This window comes from Lampris incognitus, chromosome 6 (genome assembly GCF_029633865.1).
Source record: "Lampris incognitus isolate fLamInc1 chromosome 6, fLamInc1.hap2, whole genome shotgun sequence".
NCBI classification, from domain to species: domain Eukaryota; kingdom Metazoa; phylum Chordata; class Actinopteri; order Lampriformes; family Lampridae; genus Lampris; species Lampris incognitus.
This window is the reverse complement of record NC_079216.1, coordinates 18,487,447-18,501,835: the sequence shown is the minus strand read 5'-3', so window position 1 is coordinate 18,501,835 and position 14,389 is coordinate 18,487,447. Positions and strand designations below refer to the sequence as shown.

The following is a 14,389-nucleotide window of genomic DNA, read 5'->3' as shown; positions in this document are numbered from 1 at the left end:
CATTATTATTATTATTATTAACAATCGATCGTGTGGTCTTTTGCGGCCATTGCCCCATATGAAAAGTGATCAAAAAGGAGCATGGATATAACAAGTACTGTTTCTTACCTTATTGCTAAAGTGAAGATGCCCCTGAGCACAGTGGAGAAAGGCAGGTTCAAGAAATTGATTAAAGTGCTGGACTCCAGGTACAAACTCCCAGACAGAAAATACTTTTCCCAAACTGCACTGCTTCATCTTTACGAAGAGTGCCATGCAAAGCTGGAAGTTCAGCTAAGGGTTGTGAGTTACTTTGCCACTACCACCATATGGTCCAGCTGTACATCTGAACCATATACTCCCCATTCATTACATCGACGAGGAGTGGGCTCTTCAACAGATGATTGCAGATGGCATATTTTCCAGAGGATCATACTGCTGAAATAATCTGCCCGGGGTTGGAGGATGTACTCGCATCTCGGGGCCTTAGCAAAGACCGACAGGTGTGTATCACAACAGAATATGGGGCAAACATTGTCAAGGCTGTTTCACTTAAAGACTGGACTCGCCTGCAGTGTTTCGGTCACCGGCTGCATATAGCCATTGGTAAGTTAATGAACACATCTGAGAAAAGGGAAAATACATTTGGATCTGCAATGATGTGTTGAAATTCAAAATGTCATCTTTCAGTCTTACTGTATGCAACTTGAATTGGGGGACAAAAGGGGCGGTCCTAGTGTGTGGTCTAAATGTAGTTTCTCATTGTATTGAACATGTTATGACAATACTGTAATTTATTATAAGAAAAACTTTTTAATTTTTATAATCATCTTGGCCAAGTAAAGTTTTACAACGTGTGCCTCTATTCTGTTTTCTTCTTTTTATCTTCAGAGGGAAGTGTAAGAGACAGGACAATCCAAAGCTATGGGCGTGTGCAAAAACGTGGTCAGTGCTTTTTCTTTCTCATGGAAAAAGAAAAGAGAACGAGCAGTCGCTCAAGAGGAACTCAAACTACCCAAGCACAAGTTGATCACCCAGCAGGTGGGGGTCCTGCCATGCAATGACAGCGCGAATGCTGGAGCTGGAGAAGGCCATTGCAAAGGTTTTATCAGCTGATAGAAAAACAAGGCACTTGGCTCCCTCATTGAGGTCCTGGAGTCTATCGACAAGCCTCTAAATCCACTTGTTGACTTCACTGATGCCCTTTCTGAAGACGCATACATGAGTGTATCTTATGTGAAACCTGTTTTGCAGCTATTCAATGATGAGGTCTTGAAGACAGAAGCTGATGACTCAGAGCTCACCAAGACTATCAAGGCTACTACTACTATCAGCTATCTGAATGAGAAATATGATGATGCAAGAGAGGCAAGATTGAGATGGCTTGGACATGTGTGGAGGAGAGATGCTGGGTATATTGGGAGAAGGATGCTGAATATGGAGCTGCCAGAGAAGAGGAAAAGAGGAAGGCCAAAGAGGAGGTTTATGGATGTGGTGAGGGAGGACATGCAGGTGGCTGGTGTGACAGAGGAAGATGCAGAAGACAGGAAGAAATGGAAATGGATGATCTGCTGTGGCGACCCCTAATGGGAGCCGCCGAAAGTAGTAGTAGTAGACACAATCTGGTTTTATTAAAGGACAATCAATTCATAACAATATACGGCTTTTGCTTGACTTACTAGAATATAACCATTGAATTGGAGGAGAAGGTTTTGTTTTATTTTTAGATTTAAAGCGTTTGACACAATTGAACACATTTATTTTTAGTACCTTAAAACTATTTGGTTTTGGAGAAAACTTCATTAATTTGGTTAAACTACTTTATAAAGATACTAATAGTCTTACTACCACAAGGTACATGTTCAAGATTCTCAACTAATAAAGGAATTAATCAGGGGTGCCTGTTTCTCCTTTGTTATTTATCGCAGCAGCGGAAATGCTCTCAAATCTTATAGAAAAATACAGATTTTGGGAAGTTGACAGTGTTAGGCAAACAGCTGGCAGTTAGCCAAATGGCAGACTACACGACCATATTCATGGGAAATAGTGACCAAATTCTAAGTACCCAAAACAATTGATTTTTTTTTCTAAGGCATCTGGCTTAAAATCAAACCTTAAAAAATGTGAATTGTTGCCAGTTCATTATTCCCCGCTAGCTATAACTCATATAAATATACCTAAGCATACACATTTCCAAGGATAATAACACTCTACGTAAATGAACTCAATATTTGGAATACTTGAGATAAATATAAATCATATTGAAATCTCTGGTCTCAAAGGGACATCTCTGTTATTGGCCGAATTTTCCTCACAAAAATGGAATGCCTTTCAAGTTTGATTTACGCAGCCTATTCGTTGTCACTCTCCAAAAATGTAATTGCGACTATAAACCAGGCTGCCTCTAATTATATTTGGAATAGGAAAACACACTACATCAGGAAAGGAATTATGGTTAAAGGATATGAGGAAGGATGTCTTAAAGCCATTGATATCGATTGTATTAATGGCACTATTAGAATTAATTGGCTAAGATGCTTTTTGAGAAAGGGAAACACCCTGTGGTTCCACGTGCCAAACCACATTTTTAGGAATTTAGGAGGCACTGACTTCCTCCTTATGTGACTATGGCCTAAATAAGCTACCCATCAAATTATCCACCTTCCATCAACAGGTATTACAGTATTGTAAACCTATCTACAAAGCACAATTTTAGTCCCCATTACACCCCATTATGGAATTGCAGGTATGTTTTACTTAAAAATAAATCCATATTTTACAAAAGTTGGCTAGAGAAAGGAATATGGTCTGTGATGCATCTGTTGGATAATACCAGAAACATTCTACCCTTTGAGGGTTTTTGTTCTAAATTTAACCTAAATGACAGAAGACAATACAATAACTTTATCAAAGCAATCCCCCAATCTATAATTGTCATGTCTTATAACTTATTTCAAAACAATGTAAACCCGAATCTTCCTTCGCTTTCGTGAATGTTCACAATATCACTAATCTAAAACTACCGAATATCACAATCCGGCAAACCTTGATCAAAGAATTCTATTCATTCCCATCAAACAGAGACTCAATTCTACAAATGTTCTCTAAAAAAAAGAAGCTGAGAGTTTGAGATCAAAATTCTTTATGTTTCCTATTGCACCAAAAGCAAAGGAAGTTCACTTTAAAACTCTTAATGAAACATACCCCTCTGCAGAATTTTTAAGGCGTCAATTTGGTTTAGATCACAACAATTGCTCATTCTGTGATGAACACATTGAAACAACTGATCATCTTTGAATGTAAATTTGCTAATGCTTTTTGGGAAGATTTGCATGATTGGTTATGGCCTAAATTTGCTAATTTCTCTAATCTAACAAAATATATATTTTTTTGTTTGGTATACCTATAAAAGATCCAACACATGACCTGGCAATCAATACAACCATCATCCTTGGAAAAAAAATTATACATAAAAATAGATTCATGAAAACAAAATCAAATTTCTATATTTTTCATAAGGAGCTGTGTCATTCATTATTTTTCGTCTCTGAAATGTATGGAGCAGAAGAATGCAGTGATACTTTGCGGTTTAGTTGAGAAGCTTGACCTTGCAGAGGAAGCTCTCTCTCCCTACTCCCTACTGTTTTTTTGTGTTAAATTTATTTAATTTTCCATTATTTTCCTTAATTTTTCAATTTTTTTCCCATTCTAACCTCTTGTCATACCCGTTTGTTTTGAATGTGCCCATTTTAAGGCTCGCCTGTTGCCTGGATAATTGTCTAAAACACTGTACCATGCCATTGTGTGTTGTAAATTTGCTAATAATAATAATCTAAAAGAAAATCAGCTTCTGTATCAGTATCAGTACGCGGCACTGCAGACAAGAGTTTTTGTATGTTGCATCTGCACCTCAGGACCGAAAGTTTTTGCATTTGCGTTTTCTATTTGTTTTTCCATCCATCCATTATCTTAACCGCTTTTCCTGCTCCCAGGGTCGCGGGGATGCTGGAGCCTATTCCAGCAGTCAGTGGGCGACAGGCGGGGAGACGCCGCACAGAGCCTCCCGTATGCATCCACATTCCTACAGGTATTCCCCGCCCTCGACCTTCCAGTCCGTACCGAGGGGCCAAATCCCCTTCCGCAGCGTTTCTTCGTGTCGCCTCCCCCGACTTGTATTAATCTCCGAGACGAGAGGTCGCCCCTCCCCCTTTTTAAACCCAGGCGGGAGTTCGGTTCTCTTACTGTCGAGGCGTCGAAGCTGGTGTTTTTAACCTCCGGCAACATGGTGAGGACCAAGGCTGATAGCGTCCCGGCGTCGTACAGAAAAGGTAAGGGAATTCCGTCCAACTGCAAGGGCCCAACTGTCCATATGTAATGTGTGTAAGTGGCACTCGCCTGTCTAGCCCGGGGAGACAGTCAGTGGGCACAAAAAAAGGCGCTAACTGGTGGTTCACTAAACCCAGCAAAGAAAGACATGAGTATGAATGAAGTTTTGTCTGACTTTACAATACCCGTGGCACGAGACGAATATTTCTAAAGGTGTGTAGTAGTAGTAGTAGTAGTAGTAGTAGTAGTAGTAGTAGTAGTAGTAGTAACAGTAGTAGTAGCAGCAGTAGTAGTTACGGGGGCTAGCTAGACGGGCAGATTGAACGGTAGCTCAGCGGCTTCCCGCCAATAGGTAGCCGGCGCTGGGGTTTAGTCTCGAAAAGTCACTTCTCAACCATTTAATTTGGCTCTTTTCGATTTTACAATCAAGTTATTTGATTTATCGGCCATTGCCACCAAACGACGCGTAGAATATCTGCCGTCTGAAGGTGGGCTGCTTGTCAGTCGTTCCGGTTAAACTGGCGCCAGTTTTGGGCGCCGGTACCGAAGAGACAATATGTCCCAAATGACAGGCCGCGAGCTCAGCAACGAATGTCGGCTTTTGTTCCTCACCGTGTGCTGTTGTGCCGTAGAAATGCATGTTTACCTTAGTTTATTTCGTTCGTTTTCAACTTATCCGCATCTAAATAAATAGATGATAACAAGTCACTGGCAGAGGCGTAAGCTGAAGCCATAGCTTATTGCGCCAACCCCCCCTTTTAAAGTAATTATCTTGCATGTGTGTTTTCTGCGTCTGCGTGTTTTGGAGATGACCGTGTTCTTGTGTTTGATGTGTAGCTGTCGCTGCGTCTGCACCCCGGAAGTCTCTGGGCTCCTCCAGCTCCTCCAACTCCTCAGGAGGCAGCAGTCAGAGCTCCACTCCTGGTGAGCCTCCCATCGCCTCCTCCCAACAATTTAAACAAGGCGTTAAGGAGTAAATCCAACCTTAGAAATTACAGCAGTGATTCAAGGACCCCTACGAGTACCCTTTTTTTTTCTTCATCAAAATGCTGTGATTTCTAAAAAAAAAGTGGTCTGGTAAAAATATATTTTAGTGTGGTAAGGAGCAACTATTCAAATGGGGCATGCATTAAAAAACGAGATAAATGCAGCAAGGATGGGATTTTAGTTTTCAGATCAACCAAAATGCAAAGAAGTACACTTTAAATTCTTAAATCAAGTATATCCTTCTAATGAGTACTTAAGACTTGCATTTAATTTAGAATTCACAAATTGTCACATTTGCCACTGGGAAATACAAAAACTTTACAGCATTTATTTTATGACTGGAAAATAATGAAAGAATTGTTTTTATCCGCAGTTAATTTGGAAATTTTGTGTACAAACAGGCTGAGTTTCTAATTAATATGATAACCAATGAAATATTGTATACATATGTCTTTATACATGCTCAGTAATCAGGTAAGAAAATCACAGAAAGTTGAATCGGTTCATCTGGACACAACGTTCACTGAGACTATCGGATTTCCTCTCTAAACGTTATGTCCAGATGAACTGATTCAACTTTCTGTGATCGTATCCACACATGCAAATTGTTGCTAAAATGCCACCCTTGATAATGGTTTTCAAGGATGATGCATCTTTAAATGGGAAAGTGTCAAAAAGGAAGCGTTCAAGCGCAAACTATATTCTGAAAACTAAATATAGTTGAAATATAGTTATAATATATAGTTATAATTTAGCCCCTAGCATCATTAATTATTCCAATATCTACTATTGCGGTTGATTTGTTGGATTAGTTCTTGGTACTTTACATAATACTTTTTAGTACATAGCTCTTTTCACAGGAGCATTTTTTGTATTTGACCAATGTTAAGTTTGAAACATAGTTAAATTACATGTTTATGTATGTTTTAAAAAAATAGGAAAGTTAATAACATTTATCATTATTTAACATTTATTTAGTGAATGGTTGTTAAGTTATGGCATTTTTTGAAATGAAACAGGAAAGAAATATGCAGGCGGGAACCCGGTATGTCCCCGTCCTACCCCAGCATGGCAGAAGGGCATTGGCGATTTCTTTGGTGGACCGAGTAGGAAACCTGAGAAAGAGAACCAGCTCCCCAAAGTGGATGATGAAGAGGCCGGAGGTAGTGGGATTTCCAAAATGAGCAAGTATGTCAAGTCAATTTTATTTGTATAGCCCAATATCACAAATTACAAATTTACCTCAAGGGGCTTTACAGCAACACAGCATCCTGTCCTTAGACCCTTGCATCCGATAAGGATCAACTCCCTAAAAAAAAAAAACCCATTAAAAGTGAGAAAAAATAGGAAGAAACCTCAGGGAGAGCAACAGAGGAGGGATCTCTCTCCCAAGACAGACAACATGAAATGTTTATACAATTTGCAGAATACAACAATTTAGAGAGGATAACAGAAATATAATGGAATTATAACATATATGAAAAATACGATGAGGACATCAGCGTTCATCTATTCAACTTTTCTCACTAAATTCCAGGGGCTTCAGAAAAACATTACAAGTGAGCTGTGGTCAAGACAAAAGAAATGTTTAAGGTTAAGGATAGGCTTTGCCATGCCTATTTGATGACGATAAATCAAAGATGTCTTTATGCATGCTCATTAATCCAGTTAAGAAAATCAAAGAAGGTTGAACTAGTTCATCTGGACACAACGTTTATTGACATACGGTTCATCGCTCATCTAAGTGAGTTCTTCAGTCTAAACTGACTGCAGATATCCCCACAATACAGTTGCATAACAACCGAAACCAATGACCAATTCCAACATATTTGCTTATGAAACCGATTGTTGGTTTCGGTCGTTATGCAACTGTATGTAAGGGTGGGGATACCTGCAGTCAGCTGAGACTGAAGATGTCACTTAGATGAGTGATGATATGTATCTGCCAGTAAACGTAACCAGATTAACTGATTCAACCTTCTTTTTTGATAAATCAGTGATGCTGTTCTGAGACCTGTGGGCTTTAGTGAAATCCATTCAGTATGGCCTAGGTCAGATGTAAACATGACATGGACTGAAACGACTGAAATAGACTTAAAGCTTTTAGTTTTGATGGCACTGAATGAGAGAGACTTGACGGACTTATTTGGCACAGGTGTATGTCCCATCTACTGCCACCATACTTCAGTGGTTTCCAGCATGACTTTTGTACATGTCTCCAGCTCAGAACTCTGGGCTCACAGAGCGACTATCTTAACTGGTTAAACAGGACATTAATGGGTTGTTATATGCATTCATTTCTTGATTACATTATTTCACGAGTTGAACGCAGTGATAGTTACAATGTCGACTTTGTGATGTCCTGAGAAGCCTGTTTGCAATGAACCCAAGCCTGTTTTTATAGTTTTCAACTCTGCAGAGTATTGAGTTTGATACCACCCAGCTAAACAAGATGCATCCTGACTTTGTTTCCAGGTCCAGACCATTGCCCAGTGAAGATGAAGATGATGAATAAGTCGCTTCAATTGTGTCCTAGTTGCCCTGCTGTTGCCTCTGTTGGTTGAAGGGGCTTGTTTTTTTATGTATATCTGTATATAAATACTGTTCATTTTGTATTGAATTTCAGTAAACGTTTTAATTTTTGTTTTGTTTCTGTAGTAGTTCTATTTAGATCCATTAAAGAATTTCCCCTCTGGCCTTAAATAAGAAGCAAAAAGGACGTGGACATAAGTGCACATGATCAAAATATGAGTTCAACACCTTGGCACAATTTTAATGTGATTACTGTTGTTGATAGATGTTACTATTATTGTTTTATTGTTGAAAGTGTCATCTGCTGTTTTCCTGTTAGCGTTTCATTGGACTGCAGCCCAAACAAATAAAAAGTATTTTGAAAATGGAAGCAGCTCTTTTAAGGCTCAGTACTGCACTCGAGAGTTTGAAAATAAATGTCAGCTGTCAATAAGCCACGTTACTAACTGTCAGGGCAGGGCAACACATGCATGGACTTTCACGTTAACTTGAGACAGTTGCACAAGAGTCGTTAAAGTTGACCTTCCGCATTAAACAGCACTAACGTCACAGAACCACTCCTTAGTCATATTCAGTACAAAGCGCCAATAAAAACTACATTTCCCTTCGTAGACTAAACGTGGCGCAGTGAGCCACACTACCCTGCATACACGGTGGGGGGAAAAGTCCAGCGCACGCGGGGTACGGAACCCTGCGTGGGTCAAACCTCGCCGACGGCCAATTTTACCAACATGCGTTAATTTACTTTACGTAACCCTTTAGAAAGACCAGTCGCCGAAAGACGTTTAATACCTTCCGGTTTTCTGTCGTTGACTCCGCCCAGTTGTCTCTAACGGGCTTGCTGAGTTGACTCCCGTCAGACCACGGCAAAGGTTAAACTTCATTGACTCGTTTGTGATTTTGCGGCTCTGCTGATGGACCGACCGTTTGCGAACAGACGGGATAAGGACTTTCTGACATGTCCAAGAAATGTGAATTCAACTGGACAGTTATAGTCCTGACTTGCCAGCACAAAGACAGCGTCCATGCTTTCCAAAGAGGTGAGTTTGTGGTTTGCGATGGTGCCGCCCTCGCTGCAGCGTTGGTCATGTTGGTGTTTGTTATTGTAACCTATTTTTCTGGGCTAAGTCCAGAAAAATAGGTTACATTATGTTTGTTAGTATTTGTGTAATTTGCAGGGGTGACGGGTTGAGTTACAAAGTCAAAGCTCACGTTGGGTGCTGTGAGTTTCCTCCCGAGCATCGGTCGCACTCAGGGGTCGATATGAAGTGGAGGGGTGGGGGGACGCGTGTGGATGCTTAACAAATTGACAAAAAACAAGCCCTTTGTCAAAATGTCCCATTTCCTCTCTCCATCCCTTTTGTTTTAATGGCACTGTGCGTTACTACGTAGAAAGAAATCTGTTATGCATAAATGTAAGTTGACTTGCAGCATGTTTTGTTTTGTTTTGCTTGTGCATGGTGTATAATGTTCTGTGGACATTGTAGTGGATGAATATTACAATGAAGTGAGCCCTTCTCAGTCAGTATGCGTACACAATTAAATATAAGCCAAAGGGGAGTCTAATCACAAAACTAATCAATAAGACCAGACATATTTTTTGAGCTTTCAAGTAGTTTTTGAAATAGTCTTGTAAGCCTATGGCTGCACCTTAAAAGGTGATACTTTTTTTGTAAGCCCCTCCGCCCACCAGACGTCAGTATCCCCCTTGAATCTTTTTTTTAAATTGACTACTGGTCATACTATGTGTGTGTGTGTGTTAACCAGAGTTGGAGTTGCGGCAGCAGCGGGGGTCTGTTCCACAGGACACGCTGCTGCTGACGGTGTCGGACCCCCAGGAGAGGCTGGGCAGCGGAGGGGCCACACTGAATGCACTGCTGGTGGCGGCTGAACACCTGAGTGCCAGAGCCGGCTATACAGTAAGTGAAAATGGACTGGATGCTTAATCCGAGTGTTTGATATCCGAGAAGTTCTCCGATACCAATATAGCAGCGCTGATTGATGATGAAAACTGTTTTCAGGTAGTGACAGCAGATGTGCTTTATGATGCACATATCCTCATCTTACACACGGTGAGTCCAAGATGCGTTCCCATTAGTAATACCATTCTGTTTTTATTCATGATTTAATTTGCTGGTTTGTCTTAGTCCAACCACTTGTCATCTCTGCTGTGTAGGGCCGTGATTTTCCCTGGGGTGGCTGCAGTCGAGCCTTCTGCTGGCTGGCTGTGGAGAGATCATGTCAGCGAGTCCAGGCTCCTGTCTGCTGTTTGGACCTGCTGCTGGACTGCCTCAACACTCAGGTGTGTGTAAAGCATTCTGCATAGTGCAAACAAACTAGTTGGTGCGACTCATCGTCTGACCACGGTGGGTAGTGAGGCCATTCATACCTTTTTCCGAACGGCTCCACTCGAAGGTGGGGGTGAGAAGTTGCCAACCATAGGGATGGGTGGGACTATAAACAGGAAGTCTTTGTGTTTGTGACATGAAGAGTCAAACAAATATGGAAAAGGTGAAAATTCTCAGACAGGTTTTCCTCAAAGCCATTCATGGTGAGCGGTGAGAAGTCAACATAGTGCTGGTCCTAAGTAGTGGTGTGCAGAGTGAGTAGATAGAATTTGCAGACCAGTTGAAACCCTGCCCATTCTCACACCTAAGACCTGGCCAATTGCTGTTGAAAGTGGGCGTAGAAATCAGAATGTCCATTTTGAAAAATGTTTGGACACCTACCCCCCTTAAAGGAACTTTCTGACGTTATCCATTATTTTGAAAAGAACTTGGTGTGAAGCATGTAGAAGCCCCAACTCGGACAGGATCTTACCTAGAGTCTCCAGACAAGAGCTTATCTTCATAGAAACACTGAACACATCCACCCCTTCACCATACTAGTATCAGTAACTGTCAACTCACTTGAGTGAAAAGTATGGATCATACCAGGAATCATGGTTTCAAGTTTTTGTCTGAATTTGACCTTTTTGACCGCAGTGGTTAGCTCGGTCGCCTCACAGCAAGAAGGTTCTGGGTTCAAGCCCCGGGGTAATCCAACCTTGTGGTTCATCTCGGGTTGTCCTCTGTGTGGAGTTTGCATGTTCCCCCTGTGTCTTCATGGGTTTCCTCCGGGTGCTCCGGTTTCCTCCCACAGTCCAAAGACGCGTACAGATCAGGTGAATCGGGCCATACTAAATTGTCTCTAGGTGCATGTGTGTGTGTGTGTGTGTGTGTGTGTGTGTGTGTGTGTGTGTGTGTGTGTGTGTGTGTGTGTGTGTGTGTGTGGGCAGGCCCTGTGTGATGGCCTGGTGGCCTGTCCAGGGTGTTTCCCCGTCTGCCGCCCAATGACTGCTGGGATAAGCCTCAGCATTCCCGCAACCCTGAGCAGGATAAACGGTTCGGATAATGGATGGACCTTTTTGATGCTGGGCATCACGAGGAATATGTCAAGTCTCTGTATGGGGCCTCTCCAATTTTAAAAGCTCATTATCAAAAACTAGGCGGCACGGTGGCACAGTGGTTAGCGTGGTTGTCTCACAGCAAAAAGTTCCTGGGTTTGAGCCCCAGGGTAGTCCAACCTTAGTGGGTCATCCCGGGTCGTCCTCTGTGTGGAGTTTGCATGTTCTCCCCGTGTCTGCGTGGGTTTCCTCCGGGGGCTCCGGTTTCCCCCCACAGTCCAAAGACATGTAGGTCAGGTGAATTGGCCGTATTAAAAAATTGTCCCCAAGTATGAATGTGTGTGTGTGTGTGTGTGTGTGTGTGTGTGTGTGTGTGTGTGTGTGTGTGTGTGCGTGTGTGTGTGTCGGCCCTGTGATGGCCTGGCGGCCTGTCCAGGGTGTTTCCCCGCCTGCCGTCCAATGACTGCTGGAATAGGCTCCAGCATCCCTGTGACCCTGAGTGCAGGATAAGCAGTTAAGATAATGGATGGATGGATTATCAAAAACTGTCTGTTTTCTATTACTCCAGGTCTGCCCAGGGTCTCCTCCTGGTGTCTGGATCTGCAGTACTGACATGATCCTCACAATACCTACCCATTATGGTAAGATGCCATGAACTATCTCTGTCTGCAAGTACACACCAACCATCACTATTCATAGTTAAAGGTTAATGAAGGGCTAGTAAATCTTTTTACATTGTTTCAGCAATAAACATGCCGAGCCGAGGATGATAGACCTGTTTGCCCTCATGCTAAAGTAAAAAAAAAAGAAACAAAAAAAAGAGATGCATCACAAGGTTTCCCCAAGGGAGAAAAATTATGCTTATTTATACTTCGAGGAGGAAGTGAGGGCAGCTATGAAGAGGATGAAGAGTGGAAAGGCAGTTCGTCCTGATGACATATCTGTGGAGGCATGGAGATGTTTAGGAGTGATGGTAGTGGAGTTTTTAACTAGATTGTTTAACACAATCTTGGAAAGTGAGAGGATGCCTGAGGAGTGGAGAAGAAGCATACCGGTACCGATTTTCAAGAACAAGGGCGATGTGCAGAACTGTAGCAGCTACAGAGGTATAAAGTTGATCAGCCACAGCATGAAGATATGGGAAAGAGTAATAGAAGCTAGGTTAAGAGGAGAGGTGATGATCAGCGAGCAGCAGTATGGTTTCATGCCACGAAAGAGCACCACAGATGCGATGTTTGCTTTGAGAATGTTGATGGAGAAGTATAGAGAAGGCCAGAAAGAGTTGCATTGTGTCTTTGTGGATTTAGAGAAAGCTTATGACAGAGTGCCGAGAGAGGAGGTGTGGTATTGTATGAGGAAGTCAGGAGTTGCAGAGAAGTATGTAGGAGTGGTGCAGGATACGTATGAGGGAAGTGTGACAATGGTGAGGTGTGCAGTTGGAATGACAGATGGGTTCAATGTGGAGGTGGGATTACATCAAGGATCGGCTCTGAGCCCTTTCTTGTTTGCAATGGTGATGGACAGGTTGACGGACAAGATCAGGCAGGAGTCTCCATGGACGATGATGTTCGCGGCTGACATTGTGATCTGTAGCGAGAGTGGGGTGAAGGTTGAGGAGAGCCTGGAGAGGTGGAGGTATGCACTGGAGAGAAGAGGAATGAAAGTCAGTAGGAGCAAGATGGAATACACATGCGTGAATGAGAGGGAAGACATTGTAATGGTCAGGATGCCAGGAGTGGAGGTGACGAAGGCATATGAGTTTAAATACTTGGGGTCAACCGTCCAAAGTAACGGGGAGTGCAGGAGAGCGGTGAGGAAGAGAGTGCAGGCAGGGTGGAGTGGGTGGAGAAGAGTGTCAGGAGTGATTTGCGACAGAAGGGTACCAGCAAGAGTTAAAGGGAAGGTTTACAAGATGGTTATGGGACCAGCTATGTTATATGGTTTGGAGACAGTGGTACTGACGAAAAGACAGGAGGTGGAGCTGGAGGTGGCAGAGTTGAAGATGCTAAGATTCTCACTGGGAGTGACGGAGAAGGACAGGATCAGGAACGATTATATTAGAGGGACAGCTCAGGTTGGTTGGTTTGGAGACAAAGCAAGAGAGGCAAGATTGAGATGGCTTGGACATGTGTGGAGGAGAGATGCTCGGTATATTGGGAGAAGGATGCTGCATATGGAACTGCCAGTGAAGAGAAAAAGAGGAAGGCCAAAAAAGAGGTTTTTGGGTGTGGAGAGGGAGGACATGCAGGTGGCTGGTGTGACAGAGGAAGATGCAGAGGACAGGAAGAGATGGAAACAGATGATCTGCTGTGGCGACCCCTAATGGGAGCAGCCGAAAGTAGTAGTAGTAGTAGCAGTAGTAGTAGATACTTCGAGGAGGAAATGCACATTAAGATCAACCCCCTTTCAAATTGCCAACTTAAGATAGGGACATCATGTTGAGACTCATGATTTAAGCAAAACTTGTCCCGCATGGGCGGCACGGTGGCACAGTGATTAGCGCGGTTGCCTCACAGCAAGAAGGTCCTGGGTTCGAGGCCTGGGGTAGTCCAACCTTGGTGGATCATCCCGGGTCCCCCTCTATGTGGAGTTTGCATGTTCTCCCCATGTCTGCGTGGGTTTCCTCCGGGGGCTCCGGTTTCGTCCCACAGTCCAAAGACATGTAGGTCAGGTGAATCGGCCTTATTAAATTGTCCCTAGGAATGAATGTGTGTGTGTATGTGTGTGTGTGGTGTGTGTGTGTGTGTGTGTGTGTGTGTGTACATACACACAGGGGGTTGTGATGCGTCTAGTGCAGCAGTGTGTAGTTGAAGGGAAGGTGCACGTGTTCTTCCAACCCGCTTGTGTCCTTCCTGCCCTTAGCTTGCTGCCGCTGGCTAGCCTTTGTGGTGAATAGGGAAGCATGCTAGCGTGTAAGCCTTCCCTTGCCAGTACATAGCCTCTCCTTCACCAAGACTCCTGCCAGGCCTCCCCGTGGCCACACATGGTAACTGGGGTCTTGCGGCCCCAGGCTAACTTGGCAGGGGATCTCGGAGCAGCAGTGGGCCCCAGAGATATGGTGTGCAGGCCCACCCTGGTGGACACGCCCTGGCACCTATCAACCACTGCCCCGCTGCCTTGTGGGTGAGTCTGGGAAGACATAAGGCTAAGGGAGCTTACCCCAACAGAAAAGCAAGCTGC

General features: G+C 43.2%; 2 protein-coding genes across 2 annotated transcripts in view; both read left to right on the top strand.

Annotated features, from left to right (window-relative positions):
• The first annotated feature begins 4,150 nt into the window (after nucleotides 1-4,150).
• On the top strand, nucleotides 4,151-8,158 carry pclaf (PCNA clamp associated factor). Its single transcript, XM_056282525.1, has 4 exons — nucleotides 4,151-4,307; nucleotides 5,143-5,229; nucleotides 6,312-6,480; nucleotides 7,768-8,158. The coding sequence occupies exons 1-4, from the start codon at nucleotides 4,262-4,264 to the stop codon at nucleotides 7,805-7,807; spliced, it is 342 nt and encodes a 113-aa protein (XP_056138500.1). The 5' UTR covers nucleotides 4,151-4,261; the 3' UTR covers nucleotides 7,808-8,158.
• Nucleotides 8,159-8,546: 388 nt separating this feature from the next.
• LOC130114074 (L-fucose kinase) overlaps nucleotides 8,547-14,389 on the top strand; it is a 28,285-nt gene continuing 22,442 nt past the window's right edge. Inside the window, exons 1-5 of the mRNA XM_056281820.1 lie at nucleotides 8,547-8,864; nucleotides 9,592-9,743; nucleotides 9,846-9,896; nucleotides 10,001-10,126; nucleotides 11,778-11,850. Of these exons, the coding sequence (XP_056137795.1) occupies nucleotides 8,783-8,864; nucleotides 9,592-9,743; nucleotides 9,846-9,896; nucleotides 10,001-10,126; nucleotides 11,778-11,850 (484 nt within the window). The 5' untranslated portion in view covers nucleotides 8,547-8,782. The remainder of the gene's footprint in view (nucleotides 8,865-9,591; nucleotides 9,744-9,845; nucleotides 9,897-10,000; nucleotides 10,127-11,777; nucleotides 11,851-14,389) is intronic.